General features: G+C 52.3%; 2 protein-coding genes across 2 annotated transcripts; one reads left to right on the top strand and one right to left on the bottom strand.

The window, feature by feature from the left end:
• The first annotated feature begins 558 nt into the window (after window positions 1-558).
• BoYb (Brother of Yb) lies at window positions 559-4,751 on the top strand. The gene is made up of 3 exons (XM_017234277.3): window positions 559-2,822; window positions 2,885-3,958; window positions 4,020-4,751. The coding sequence occupies exons 1-3, from the start codon at window positions 735-737 to the stop codon at window positions 4,440-4,442; spliced, it is 3,585 nt and encodes a 1,194-aa protein (XP_017089766.2). The 5' UTR covers window positions 559-734; the 3' UTR covers window positions 4,443-4,751.
• Window positions 4,752-7,173: 2,422 nt separating this feature from the next.
• Window positions 7,174-14,130, bottom strand: Polr2A (RNA polymerase II subunit RpII215). The gene is made up of 5 exons (XM_017234206.3): window positions 13,726-14,130; window positions 11,228-13,471; window positions 10,588-11,166; window positions 8,850-10,515; window positions 7,174-8,784 (listed from the first exon to the last, which is right to left on the bottom strand). The coding sequence occupies exons 1-5, from the start codon at window positions 13,804-13,806 to the stop codon at window positions 7,685-7,687; spliced, it is 5,670 nt and encodes a 1,889-aa protein (XP_017089695.1). The 5' UTR covers window positions 13,807-14,130; the 3' UTR covers window positions 7,174-7,684.
• Between the last annotated feature and the right edge of the window lie 16 nt (window positions 14,131-14,146).

The raw sequence follows: 14,146 nt of genomic DNA, 5'->3' as shown, positions 1-14,146 counted from the left end.
AAATTGAAACAAAAATTTGTATTAAGGCCACTTTTTAGAAACCTTTGCTAAATTATCTATATTGGTAAAACTAGAAAAAAAATTATCTAAAAACTGAAATCTAATTAAAAAACATAGTAAACATAAAGTTAATACAAATTAATACCAAAAGCAATTGAGTATTTTTAAATTTAGCTTGAAACAAGCTAAGCTTGCAGTTCTGCAAGTCTAAGAGCGCCAAAAAAGCGCGATGATCGCGCGAGCTACCAGATCTTTGTTTGATATTCAAAAAGCAAGTCCTTACGTGCATACATCCAAAAAGGTGAAAATTGAATTAAAAATGCATTTTTATTAACAAAACTCATAAAAACTCAAAACTCATAATTTTTCTATGTTCCAATGGTAGGAGTAGAGCCAGAAACAAGATTAACATGCAAGTTTTAAGAATTTTCAATGAAAAACACGCATTTTTTTAAGCTCAAAGCCTAATTATTATCGAAATCATGTTTTTCTTTTATATTTCGATGTTACCAACGCGAGAAGAATTAAATAACTTACATAACTAGGAAAAAGGCCACACTCAACCGAAACTTTTTCCGTCGTTGCAAGCTCCTTTTCCGGTCTTTTTCTCCTCTGCGCTCCACGCTAACGGAACCCTTCCAGAAACATCTGCGAAGAAAAAACAGAAAAAATAACAAATTCTGCGAAAGAAAACAACACATTTGTTTCAAAAACATCAGAAAACTGTAAGTAAGATGTCTTTAAACCCCGAAACTGGGAAAACACCTTTCTACGACTATGGGGACGCGTCCAGCATTAAGAACGCGGTGCTTCCGTTGGTGTCCAGCAACTGCTCGGACTATGCGGTGGCCTTTTCCAACTACGAAATGCGCCCGGCCCGCCAGATCGGCGAGGTGGACCTCATGATCCCTATGGCCAAGCTGGGCATGCACAGCTTTCTGCGCCTCCACAGCTACTCGTGGCCGCATCTCGTCAAGGGCAGGAGCTACGGCGCCATGGTGGTGAGTGCTCCGCGTAGTGGTCGCACTCTATCCTATCTACCGCCGCTCTGTCACACCGTTTGCAAGACCGTCCAGAATTTGGTTCGATATCCGGAGCTACGTGAAAAGTTTACCGGGCCGATGGCCGTGATTGTGGTGGCCAACAAGGAGCAGGTACACAACGTCAGCGGTCTCTGTTTCGCCTTGCTGAAGCAATCGTGTCCGCGACTGGACGAATTCACCCTAACCCTGAACGTGCCGCCCAGTGGATATACCCGGGAATTCGTACTGAGGTTGTTAGCCGGCGTAGCGTGCTTGGTGGTCACGGCGGCCCAGCTGGACTGGGTAATGCATGAGTACAGGGAGGACCTACGCTCTGGCTGGACAACGCGATATCTGGTCTTAGACAATGTGGATCTCATGGGCGAGACGCCGGTGAAAATGTCCCGGGAGGTGCTGGAGAGTTTCCAGGTGCCGGGCCATAAGCCCCAGGTGGTGGTGGTTACCGAGGCCTTCAAGCCGGATCTGTTCGCCCAGTTGACGTCCATGAACAAGCATCCGGCCTTGATTTTCGGCGACAACCTGGAGGCAGCCCTCTACGGCGGAGCCAACTTCAAGATAACCCTCACCTCGAGGATGAATAAGATCGTCGACCTGTTCCGGCTGGTGCGCCAGCGCGATCCGAGCACTTACCGCACCGTCATCTTCTGCGACGATGACTCTGAGATTAGGGAAGTGGTGGACATGCTGGAGGATTTCTTCTACGATTACCTTCCTTACTACCAGAATGCGACCCTGGACGATCTGAAGAGTATTCATCGCTGGAAGCAGCAAACCCGCAACGAAATACTCCTCTGCACCGACCAGTGTCCCGAGCTAAACATCCGCAATGCCCATACCCTGATCCACTACGGAATGAGCCGCACCTGGAGCAAGTTCAAGCTGCGCCACCTCTTTCTGGCGGACAATTTCAAGAACGGACTGCTACCGGAGGACGGAGAAACCGATTGCCTGACGCTGCTTTCCTATGCCATTCTCGACGCCAACAACCAGAAGCAGCTGCCCCGACTGGTGGACTTCCTCCAGCACCATCAGACGGTGGATGACTCCATAGTGAAGCTCTCCAAGAAGATCCGCATCGAAATGGAGAGCATCAAAGGCGTGTTGTGCCAGCATCTGTTGATCTGGGGCGACTGCAGGAATCGCGATTGCGAGGGTCGTCATCGCTTGAAGGAATCGGACATGCGTCCGCCTCATCTGCCCGCCAGCGGCCAGATTAAAGTCATCTTGATCAAGGTCTACTCACCGACGCACTTTTGTGTCCGCATCACGGATCACAAGCAGCCTGACGGGCACTGGGAAGAGAAGATGTCGCCGGCACTGTTCGACATGCGTGTCCAGCTGGTACCGGCCAGTGAAACCCCTCGTTGGTGGCCACCAGTTGCCGGAGATCTCTGCCTATACCGCGCCAAAAACTCGCAGGAACGCGTCCGCATCCTGAAGGTGGCGCCCATCCAGTACCCCAATCTTGTGCAGAACGACTTGGTCGTGGAGGTGCAGGCCCTGGACCGCGATTCTCGCGTCTTCTCCACAACCAGCCAGCACCTGTACGCCTGTCCCGCGGCACTGAAGCGGGAGCCGCCCTGCTGCGTAGATGTGCGTCTGCTGGGCCTGGTCCCAACGCACGGAGCACTCGGCTGGTCAGAGGAGGAGAAGCACGAGACGGAGCAGTGGCTGCTCAAAGAAAAAAAGCACCTTCTGATGGCCAACATTGTGATGAGCACCTCCCACGCCATTTACGTCAATGACTTGGTGGTCATGGTCTACGCCAGCCACTTTAAGGTGAGTATGAGTCGGAGGAGTGGCTATAACCCGTTGATCCTAACAGATGTCCTTTCTTCCAGATTTTCCTTCAGCACCTCAGCGTGCGTCAGACCCTGATCAAAGGCCGTATGGCCCGGGAGTGCGAGCGGGCCAAGCGTAGTGTCCTGGACTTCTTCAGCGTGGATAACTTCGATGACGAGTTCGCTGGCATGCCTGCACTGGTGCCTATACGACGCTTATACGCCCTTCCCCCATCCCCAGATAGTTCTAACTGTGAGGAGGTCGGAGATGGATCTAATGAAGAGCCTGCACCGGTTGGTGCCATTGATGTAAAGGCAGAAGAGGTCCTTCTGGAGCAGTCTGGAGAAACCGGAGAAGTCTTCGAGGATCAAACGGAGAAGCTCACTTCAGGATCTGATGAAAAGCCTGCACCGGTTGGTTCTATCTATGAGGAGACTGCAGATGGGCCTTTGTTTCCAGAAGACGAGCCTTGGTTTTCAGAAGGGGAGGTCTTTTATGATGCCTATCCGCCACTGGAGGACACTGATGAAGAGCCTGCACCGGTTGGTGCCATTGATGTAAAGGCAGAAGAGGTCCTTTTGGAGGAGTCTGGAGAAACCGGAGAAGTCTTCGAGGATCAAAAGGAGAAGTTCGTAAAGGCAGCAGAGGTCCTTCTGGCCAAAGACAAAGTCCAAGAGGAAACTTTATCCGATGCCGCAAAGGACTCCCTCGATGTGGGGATTGACGAGGAAGCGTGTGCTCCAAAGGCAACCCACGCGGCTGAAAAAGAGGACACTCGCGCCGATGAAGGAAAGAAGAAGGCCGAGGAGCCTGGGGCGGTAACAGTCTATGATCCACAGAACGTCTTCGTCCAGTTCTGCGAGTGTCTTAAAAAATGCTCCGAAATGAGAATGGAGGAAGTCGGTTTTCCTAAAAACCCCACCACCTTGAAGTTCGTGGCTGCGGATCTATTTTTGAAGATGAAGAGTGGCGGCGAAGACCTAGGGTCGGTTTATGGCCCGGTGGCGCGGGTGGAAAATGATATGGATGTCGACTATAAAGCGGAGTTCGCTCGTTTCACCACTACCCTGGATCCGAACGTTGTTCACCCCCAGGTGGTCTGGCACCAGACCCTCTTCTACGTGGAGTTCAGAGTAAGTTATTTGACTTCCATTAGCACCCTTCCGCTTCATGTCCATCTTGTCTATTCCACAGTTCAACATTCCCCTGGAGAATTTCAAGTATGAAGTGCATGTCATTAAGGATCAACTACTCTTCCAGGCCACCAGCTCGGACTCGCCGGTGGTCTATCAGGCGATACTCAAGCTGGGCTACAAGTTCACGGAGTACAGCTGGATGGCTAGCGGTCAGAATGTGCATGTCCGGATCGGGAAAGCTATTGGGGCGATGTACCCATTCAACTTCTCCGCTTACCCTTGCGTCCGCATCAACCACGAGAAGACCGCCAAGCAGGAGGAGATGATGCAGGAGCGTCGTAATGACCTCCACCGCTATCTGGAATCTGTGACGAAAAAAAAAACCGCCGAGGAGGAATTCGCCGAAGGGGAGGTCGCCCATGAGGATTCCGAGACCGAAGGAGTCGAGGGGCCCAGTGTCGATGACCAATTCTCAGACTGAGCATGCCTTTCAGGCCTTTAAGATCTCCCAAGGACGATCATTAGCTTATAGATTACTTGACTATTACGTAATACGTAACTTAACCTTAAACCAGAAACCCGCTTGCGATTCCGAAAACATCACAAAACAAAGCCTTGATCCTTAATTGTATCCCGAAACTGGAATTCCTGGAATTCTACAATTCTACAATCTGGAAGGAACAACAATCTGCAGGAATTGTATTTGAAACTGAAACTATATTGGATTGGAAACTGACAGCGATACCTCCTTTCCAGGTTTCGGCAATAAACTGGGTTGTCTGGTACTTTCTGGTCTTTCATTCGGGGCTTTGAATAAAAAAAATCCATAGAATCCATATATTAGAATTCATATCCATATATCCATACATCTTTCAAGGTATTCCGATTTTAAATCGGCTGAAAATCGGCAAAGATATAGGCATTGGTAGTGGGATATATGAAAATTCAGCAATTCCTAGGGGTACGGTATGCCCCACAAAATTTTGAAAAATTTTAAAAACAGTTTTTAAGATAGATTTTAATGCAGATTTTTAGAGAATAGATCAACAAATTATTAAAGGTACTCCGCTTGAGAATCGGATGAGAATTGAGGAAGATATAGCCATCACAGTGGGCCCTATAGGGGAAAACCCCATTTTCTAGGAGTCCCATCAGGAAAAATGGACAAAAAATCTGAAAAATATTTTGTTGCTAGATTTTGATGCAGAATGATGGAGAATCGATATAGAAATCGGTTAAGGTATTCCGCTTGAGAATCGAATGAGAATTGAGGAAGATATAGCCATCCCTGTGGGCCCTATAGGGTAAAACCCCATTTTCAAGGGGTCCCAACAGGAAAAATGGACAAAAAATCTAAAAAATATTTTGTCTCGGGATTTTGATGCAGAATGATGGAGAATCGATCCAGAAATCGTTTGAGGTACTCCGCTTGAGAATCGGATGAGAATTGGCGAAGATATAGCCATCCCTGTGGGCCCTATAGGGGAAAACCCCATTTTCAAGGGGTCCCAACAGGAAAAATGGACAAAAAATCTAAAAAATATTTTGTCTCAGGATTTTGATGCAGAATGATGGAGAATCGATCCACAAATCGATTAAGGTACTCCGCTTGAGAATCGGATGAGAATTGTGGAAGATATACCCATCACAGTGGGCCCTATAGGGTAAAACCCCATTTTCAAGGGGTCCCATCAGGAAAAATGGACAAAAAATCTGAAAAATATTTTGTTGCTAGATTTTGATGCAGAATGATGGAGAATCGATATAGAAATCGGTTAAGGTATTCCGCTTGAGAATCGAATGAGAATTGAGGAAGATATAGCCATCCCTGTGGGCCCTATAGGGTAAAACCCCATTTTCAAGGGGTCCCAACAGGAAAAATGGACAAAAAATCTAAAAAATATTTTGTCTCGGGATTTTGATGCAGAATGATGGAGAATCGATCCAGAAATCGTTTGAGGTACTCCGCTTGAGAATCGGATGAGAATTGGCGAAGATATAGCCATCCCTGTGGGCCCTATAGGGGAAAACCCCATTTTCAAGGGGTCCCAACAGGAAAAATGGACAAAAAATCTAAAAAATATTTTGTCTCGGGATTTTGATGCAGAATGATGGAGAATCGATATAGAAATCGTTTAAGGTACTCTGCTTGAGGATCGGATCCGAATTGGCGAAGATATAGCCATCCCTGTGGGCCCTATAGGGGAAAACCCCATTTTCAAGGGGTCTCAACAGGAAAAATGGACAAAAAATCTAAAAAATATTTTGTCTTAGGATTTTGATGCAGAATGATGGAGAATCGATCCAGAAATCGTTTAAGGTAATCCGCTCGAGAATCGGATGAGAATTGTGGAAGATATACCCATCACAGTGGGCCCTATAGGGTAAGACCCCATTTTCAAGGGGTCCCATCAGGAAAAATGGACAAAAAATCTAAAAAACATTTTGTCTCGGGATTTTGATGCAGAATGATGGAGAATCGATCCACAAATCATTTAAGGTACTCTGCTTGAGGATCGGATCCGAATTGGCGAAGATATAGCCATCCCTGTGGGCCCTATAGGGGAAAACCCCATTTTCAAGGGGTCTCAACAGGAAAAATGGACAAAAAATCTAAAAAATATTTTGTCTCAGGATTTTGATGCAGAATTATGGAGAATCGATCCAGAAAAACCCCATTTTCTAGGGGTCCCAACAGGAAAAATGGACAAAAAATCTAAATAATATTTTGTCTCAGGATTTTGATGCAGAATGATGGAGAATCGATCCAGAAATCGTTTAAGGTACTCCGCTTAAGAATCGGATGAGAATTGGCCAAGATATAGCCACCACAGTGGGCCCTATAGAGGAAAACCCCATTTTCAAGGGGTCCCATCAGGAAAAATGGACAAAAAATCTAAAAAATATTTTGTCTCAGGATTTTGATGCAGAATGATGGAGAATCGATATAGAAATCGTTTAAGGTAATCCGCTCGAGAATCGGATAAGAATTGGCCAAGATATAGCCATCCCTGTGGGCCCTATAGGGAAAAACCCCATTTTCAAGGGGTCTCATCTCGTAGGTTTGAGAATAAAATATCTAAAATATCCAAATATTTCGTGATATATTTCGTCCCAATGGGCCGCCAAAGGACCCGATCTCTGCCACAGGATCACTACCCCACCCAAGGACATAACCCCATAATCCCAAAAGAGTAAAAATCACAGGCGGGTACTTTTTTTTGGGAGTTTATTTAATATTTTCTACGTTTTTTTTTTGTGTTTTTAAGTTTTGGTCATAAATGTGTATATTTATATATATATAAAGATATACGCCAGGCGGTCGCGGATCATTCCCGGGGGCAGACTCCAATGAGTCGCCGATAACACGATACTTTTGGGGAACAAAAACCAAATCTTTTAAAAGTTTCGGTGCACGAAGAGCTACCTAAGTACATAGTGGGTGCATATGTACGTGCCCATGAGTGCCGGCTTACGGAAGTGCTTCCTGGTATGTATTGGAAACCGCACTTGTCAATGCTCCGTAAGGGCGGCAATCATAATGATCCGGCAACTGGTGGCCAGTTTTCAGAGTCGAACGCAATGGATAGTTGATACGAATTACATAAAAAAAATAGATCTTTATGTCTTAAGCTTAATGTCTAGGGTGCGGGCCTAGATCAAAGACCCCTCCTCCTCCTCCGTTCCGGGAGGCATTCAAGGTTGTGCCGCCTTGCAGTCCCTTCAATCGTCGCTCTCCTCGAACGTGGGACTGCTGGGCGAGTAGGCCGGACTCGTGGGACTGTAGTGCGAGGGCGCTGTCGGCGAGTACATCGGCGATGTAGGCGAATAATTGCGGGCCGTGGGCGTGTACGTTGGCGATGTGGGTGAGTACTTGGTGCTGCTTGGCGAATAGATGGACATGTTCGGCGAGTACCTAGGACTGGTCGCCGAGTACGTGGATCCAGTGGGACTGTACTGGTTCGACGGCGAATGCTGCGGCGAGCTGGGTGAGTAGAGTGGCGATGTCGGCGAGTACTTGGGCGAGGCCGGTGAGTACTGCGGCGATCCAGGTGTGTATTGCGGCGACCCCGGTGACCCGTCATACGACGGCGACGGCGGCGAGTACGTCGGCGATGTCGGTGAGTACTTGACGCCGGTCTGGGAGTAGGCCGGCGATGCCGGCGAGTAGTGCGGGGAGGCCGAGTAGTTGGGGCTGGTCGGGGAGTAGGATGGTGTCACGGGTGTGTAGTTGGGGCTGGTCGGTGAGTACGAGGGCGACGTGGGCGAGTAGCAGGGCGATGTCGGGGAGTAGGACGGACTCGAGGGCGAGTACGAAGGCGATGTCGGCGAATAGGAGGGCGAGTTGGGTGAGTAGTTCGAGGAACTGGGCGAGTACGCGTTTCCGGGCGAGTACATGTTACTGCCGCTTCCCGCAAACGACGGACTCGACTGGTAGTTGGACGTGGGCGAGTACCCCGGCGACGTGGGCGAGTAGCCCGAGGACGACGGCGAATAGCCGGTCGACTGCGGATTGAAGTTGGGCGTGGTGGAGGCGTAGCGCGGACTGGTCGTGGCGTACAGCGGCGATGTCGGCGAGTAGTTCGGACTCGAGGGCGAATAGTTGGGTGATGCTCCGCCCGGCGACGAGGCCGTGTAGTTCGGGCTGGTCGGCGAGTACGAGGGCGACACACTGGGCGAGGCCGGGAAGTACGGCGACATCGAAGGTCCCGGCGAGCTGGGCGAGGAGCCCGGATGCGCTGGCGACCAGCTGGGCGACATTCCCGACGCATCTGAGGCCGCCGAGGGCGAGAAACTGGGTCCGCCCGGAGTCATGGCGCTCACTGAAAGAGACAACAATACGTTAGTGCTTCACAGAACAGAAAGAGACAGCAGGCGAAGGACTCACCATGGCCCGGAGGCGAGAAGTAGCGCGGCGTGTTGCAGTTGACCCACGGCGTCATCGGAGGCGTCATGCTCGGTGTGGATCCACCGCCAATGAACATGGCGGCGCCACCCAGCATGCTGCTGCCCAGCGTGTTGGGAATTTCGATGCCGAAGCGGCACTTCTCGGCGTCCAGCAGCAAATCGAAGCAGCCGGTACCCATCTTGGGCAGCTGGCCCATAATAATGTTCTCGGAGACGCCGCGCATGGGATCCGTTTCGGCGTGAGCGGCGGCATCCATCAGCACGTCCACCGTTTCCTCGAAGGAGCAACGCATAAGGGCGCCCGTGTCCTGCCTGTTGATGCCGTGACGGGTGATGGCCATCAAGTGGCCCTTGGCCGTCATCACGTCGCACAGCAGGGCCAGGTGGCGATAGTTGACGTACAGGCCGTAGAACTGCAGCACGGCGTTCATCTCCTTCTCGACGGACTTCCGCACCGCCTCGATGCCCAGCACCTGGAATATCTCGCAGATGTCGTTCGACGAGGTGCGAATGGGATCGACGTCCCGCTCGGAGAGCACCTTCATCATGGACGTGCCGTCCGTCTCGAGCAGCCACTCGCCGATGGCCTTGAACTCGCCCGTTTCGGTGATCACGATGCGCTTCTTGCTGTCCGTTTGGGGCAGATGCATGTACACCTTGCCGATGGCCTCGATGCCCTGCAGCGTCATGTCCGAGAGCATGTTGGCCTCGATGCAGCGCAGGAACATGTCGTCCTCCATCTTGTCAACGGCCTCGTCCTCGTCCTGGAACTTGTTCTCCTCGTTGTTCATGATGCGGATGCGCAGCACCAGCTTGTCGGCGTTGTCGTCGTTGAAGATGCAGTTCAGATCCTCGCCAAAGCCGACGTTGATCTTCTCGGCAATCTGCTCCATGGTCAGCTTCTTGTCCGTCATGCGCTTGCGGTCCAGCTCGATGCGGAGCAGCCAGGGCGAGATGCGCTGCGGATCAAAGTCGGGCATCTCGTAGTAGACGTTCACGAACTCCTGATCCTCCGAGATGACGGTGCGCTGCGGATCCGGATCATAGTAGATGGCCGTGTTGGCTGTCACCTTACGCAGCGTGGTATGCTCCAGCCGGCACAGCACATTCTTGGCCTTCTCGGCATCGCGGGCAGCACCTCCCGTGAGGAAGACCGTCAGAGACGGAGCCTTGGGCTTCTTGGAGATGTTGATGATCTCCTTGAGACGCGGCACACCCAGGGTCACGTTCTTCGACGACACACCGGCGAAATGGAAGGTGTTCAGTGTCATCTGGGTGGCGGGCTCGCCCAAACTCTGGGCAGCCAAGGCGCCCACCATCTCGCCCGGATTGGCCTGGGCCTGCTGGAAGCGCGTCTCGATTTCTCCGATCAACCACTCAAAGGCCTCTGTGGACAGGCGGAACTCCTCCGAGACGTACTTGGTGCAGAGCGTCGACCGGATCAGGCACTGGAACAGCAGCGTGGCGTTCTCGTTGGCCTGCTTCGAGATCCTATCGTTTCCGGTCACAATCACGCACCGTTCCAGCAGCCCCTTGACGCCCTTGATGACGCGCATCGGCGACAGGTCCGTGGGCAGTCGCTTGTTGATGTGGAAAATCTTCTGCACGTTCCAGATCATGCGCTGAAGGTTACAGGGAAGTACCACCTAGAGGACGAAAAAGAGGAAACGGTCAGTTGGATACTAAGGGCTGGGATAGAAAGGACTTCCTGCACCCACCTTGGAGTCGCCGTTGGGGAAGATCTGCCGCAAGCTGTCGCGATCCGTGACGAGGCGATCCCACTCGGACTCAAGCTCCTGGATGGCATCGCTGCTGTCGGTCATCTCCTTGATGATGTCGTCGGTGAACACCTTGCGCATGTAGCGCTCGTTGCTCCAGTCGAACTTGAAGCGCTTCTCGAAGGACTTGTTGGACAGCTTCACCGTGGGCATGTTCTGGAACTCGACCAGCTCGCCGCAGAGGCCGTCCTCGCCGTAACGCAGCTGGATGAGCTGACCGACCGAGTTACGCACTGTACCGTCATAGTTGACCATTACCGACTCCATAGCCTTTATCAGACGACGCTGGATGTAACCGGTTTCGGCCGTCTTGACAGCAGTATCGATGAGACCCTCACGACCACCCATGGCGTGGAAATAGAACTCGGAGGGCGTCAGCCCGGCCAGGTACGAGTTCTCCACGAAGCCTCGCGACTCGGGACCGTAATCGTCCTTGATGAAGTGGGGCAGGGTGCGCTTGCGGAACCCATACGGGATACGCTTACCCTCCACGTTCTGCTGGCCCACACAAGCAATAACCTGAAAGTCAATGGAACGTTAGACCATCATCTCCAGAAGAGATCTCTAGGATCATTGTTACCTGAGAGATGTTAATGTTGGATCCCTTGGAACCGGACACCACCATGGCCTTTAGATTGTTGTACTCGGTGAGGGACTTCTTGGCGGAGCCACCAGTCTTGTCACGAGCATCGTTCAGAATACGGTTCACCTTGTTCTCGAAGGTCTGACGCAGCGTGTTGCCGGGCGTGGGCTCCAGCTCCATGTTGTGGGCCTTCTGGATGACGTTTATCACGTCGTCCTTGGCCTTCTTGATGGCGCACTGGATCTCGTTGTAGGTCTGCGGATCGGCAATGGTGTCGCCAATACCGATGCTGTGCCCCTCGAGCAGCAGCCAGTTGTTGATCACCGTCTGGATGTTGCCGTAGAACCGACCGGCAATGTCGTGTCCCAGCTCCAGGAAACAAATATGCAGCAGGGAGCCGGCCGAGGTACCCAGCGTCTTCTTGCAGAGAATGCCCATGATGAGTTCGCCGTGCTCCACCATTACCTTGGTGTCGCCGGGCGAGATCCACTTGTAGGGGCCGTCATCCTCCTCGTCGGGATGGGTCGAATGGGTGCGGATCATGTTCACGTTACCGGGAATGATCAGGGAGAAGATCTGCTTGCCGGTCCACAGGGGGCGCGGCTTGAGGATGCACGGTTGGGGCATCTTGCCGTCCCAGGTGGGCAAGAACATGAGCAGGTTCATCATCTGTTCCCTCGTGATGAAGACGTCGCGCTTCGTCATTTTACGGACGGCTGTGAGGGTGTCCTGCACAATACCCATGACGGGCTTGTTGGCCTGCGGCGTGATGATCTGCCGGGGCGTGATGTGGATGTTCTCCACCTCGGCGCGCGTCTCCATGGACTGCGGCACGTGCAGGTTCATCTCGTCGCCGTCGAAATCGGCGTTGTAGGGCGAGGTACAGGACAGGTTCATTCGGAAGGTGGACCACGGCAGCACCTTCACCCTGTGCCCCATCATACTCATCTTGTGCAGCGTGGGCTGGCGGTTGAAGATGACCAGATCGTCGTCGCGCAAGTGCCGCTCCACCTTGTAGCCGCACTGCAGATGCAGGTCCGAGGACTTGGGATGGAACCGCAGATCGATACGCTCGCCGTTGTCCCGCACAATGTACTTGGCGCCCGGATACTGGCTGTTGCCGCGACGCACCAGCTCCTGCATCCGATCGATGTTGAAGGGCGTCACCAGCTCGGGGAAGGTCAGATTCTGGGCGATGGAGCGCGGCACACCGACCTGGTCGATACGCAGATTGGGATCGGGTGTGATGACCGTACGGGCAGAGAAGTCCACACGCTTGCCCATCAAGTTGCCACGAATTCGACCCTCCTTGCCCTTCAAACGGGCCTTGATGGCCTTCAGCGGCTTGCCAGACTTCTGCATGGCCCGCGGCATGCCGGGCATGTCGTTGTCCACCAGCGTGGCCACGTGGAACTGCAGCATCTTGATGTTCTCTTGGATGACGTGGGCCGCCGCGCCGCTGGCCTCGTTCTTGCGCAGCTCATTGTTCGCCTTGATGATGTCCGAGAGCTTGTGCGTCAAATCGTCCTGATTCTTGGCGGCGCCGAACATCACGACAGCGGGACGCACTGCCAGCGGCGGCACCGGCAGCACTGTGACAATCATCCAATCGGGACGGGCGTACTTGGGGTCCATGCCCAGAATGAAGCACTCCTCGTCGGTGATGTGCTTCAGGATTTCCCACACCCGCTCCGCCGACACCACGATCTTCTTCTCCTGCGAATCCTCGTTGGCATGCTTCCACTCGGCAGTGAGATCCAGACCAGTTCGGCGAATGGAGGGCTGGTAGTGACCGCAACCACCGTGGCCGGGCTTCTTGTTGGGATCCGTCTGCTGGTTCTCCTTGGCGAGGTCCATGTCCTCGCCGCCCTCGCAAATGGTCTTGCCCTTGCACAGGTCGTAGACGTAGGCGAGGCGCTTGCGCGGCTGGCCCTTCGACTTCATCACGATCTCCTTGATCTTGGGATTGTGCGGCGAGACCAACATCTTGGAGCAGTAGAAGCACACGCAGCGCAGGATCTTGATGGTCTTTGTGATGAATCCGATGTGAAACACTGGCTTGGCCAGATCGATGTGTCCAAAGTGACCGGGGCATTCGGTCATGTTGCCAGCGCACGTCTGGCAGCGGGAGGTTCGATCGATGACACCCTGCCGGGGATCCATGAGGCCGCCCAGCTTGGGCCGACCGCCCTCCATCGTCTCGGCGAACTGGACGCCACCCTCGGTGACGGACATGCGGCGCTGCAAATAGGATTACAGGACATGAGCTAAGAATCTGGAATCTTTGTGCCCAGGACCCCGACCTAGACCAAGTCCTAGTCCCTTCCTAACCTTCAAACGGATAGGAGAGGAGACGCCCCAAACAAACACACCCATTTAACCAGAAAATTTAATGGAAATTTTTTAACATAAACATTGCATTATTCGATTTCGATGCCAGGAAATCATTTTCAATATGGCGTCGTGGGTTTCTGCGAACCGCGAACTGCACTTACGATTTCATCAGGTGACAAAATGCCGAACTGTACGCGCTTCACCTGGCGCAGGGGCGCCTTCGAGTCCCCGGTGGTGCTCATGGCGACAATGGAGTACTGCTACTGGTGGTGGCCACACAACTGGTGGGTTGCCTGCTCCAGCTGGTACTGTTGCTGCCTCGTCACGCTTTTCACCTTTTCACTTGGCTCGGGGCACGCGTGCAGCTCGGCTGGCAAAAATCGAATCAAGGGAGCCTTTCACAGTTCGAGGGATAACAACAACAAGTGCAATGTAAACAATAAACGACCCTGCATTTGGGGCTTGCAACTATAACGGCGGCTGGTGGACACTGGCCACGAATTTCGCGATTTTCTTAGCTTGAAGACCGCGACAACGCCGACCCAAAAACAGAGTTGTACTTTTATTTATTTACATCGATAT

This window comes from Drosophila bipectinata, chromosome XL (genome assembly GCF_030179905.1).
Source record: "Drosophila bipectinata strain 14024-0381.07 chromosome XL, DbipHiC1v2, whole genome shotgun sequence".
Taxonomy (NCBI): domain Eukaryota; kingdom Metazoa; phylum Arthropoda; class Insecta; order Diptera; family Drosophilidae; genus Drosophila; species Drosophila bipectinata.
The sequence above is the reverse complement of the archived record's forward strand: the minus strand, read 5'-3'. Positions and strand labels throughout refer to the sequence as shown.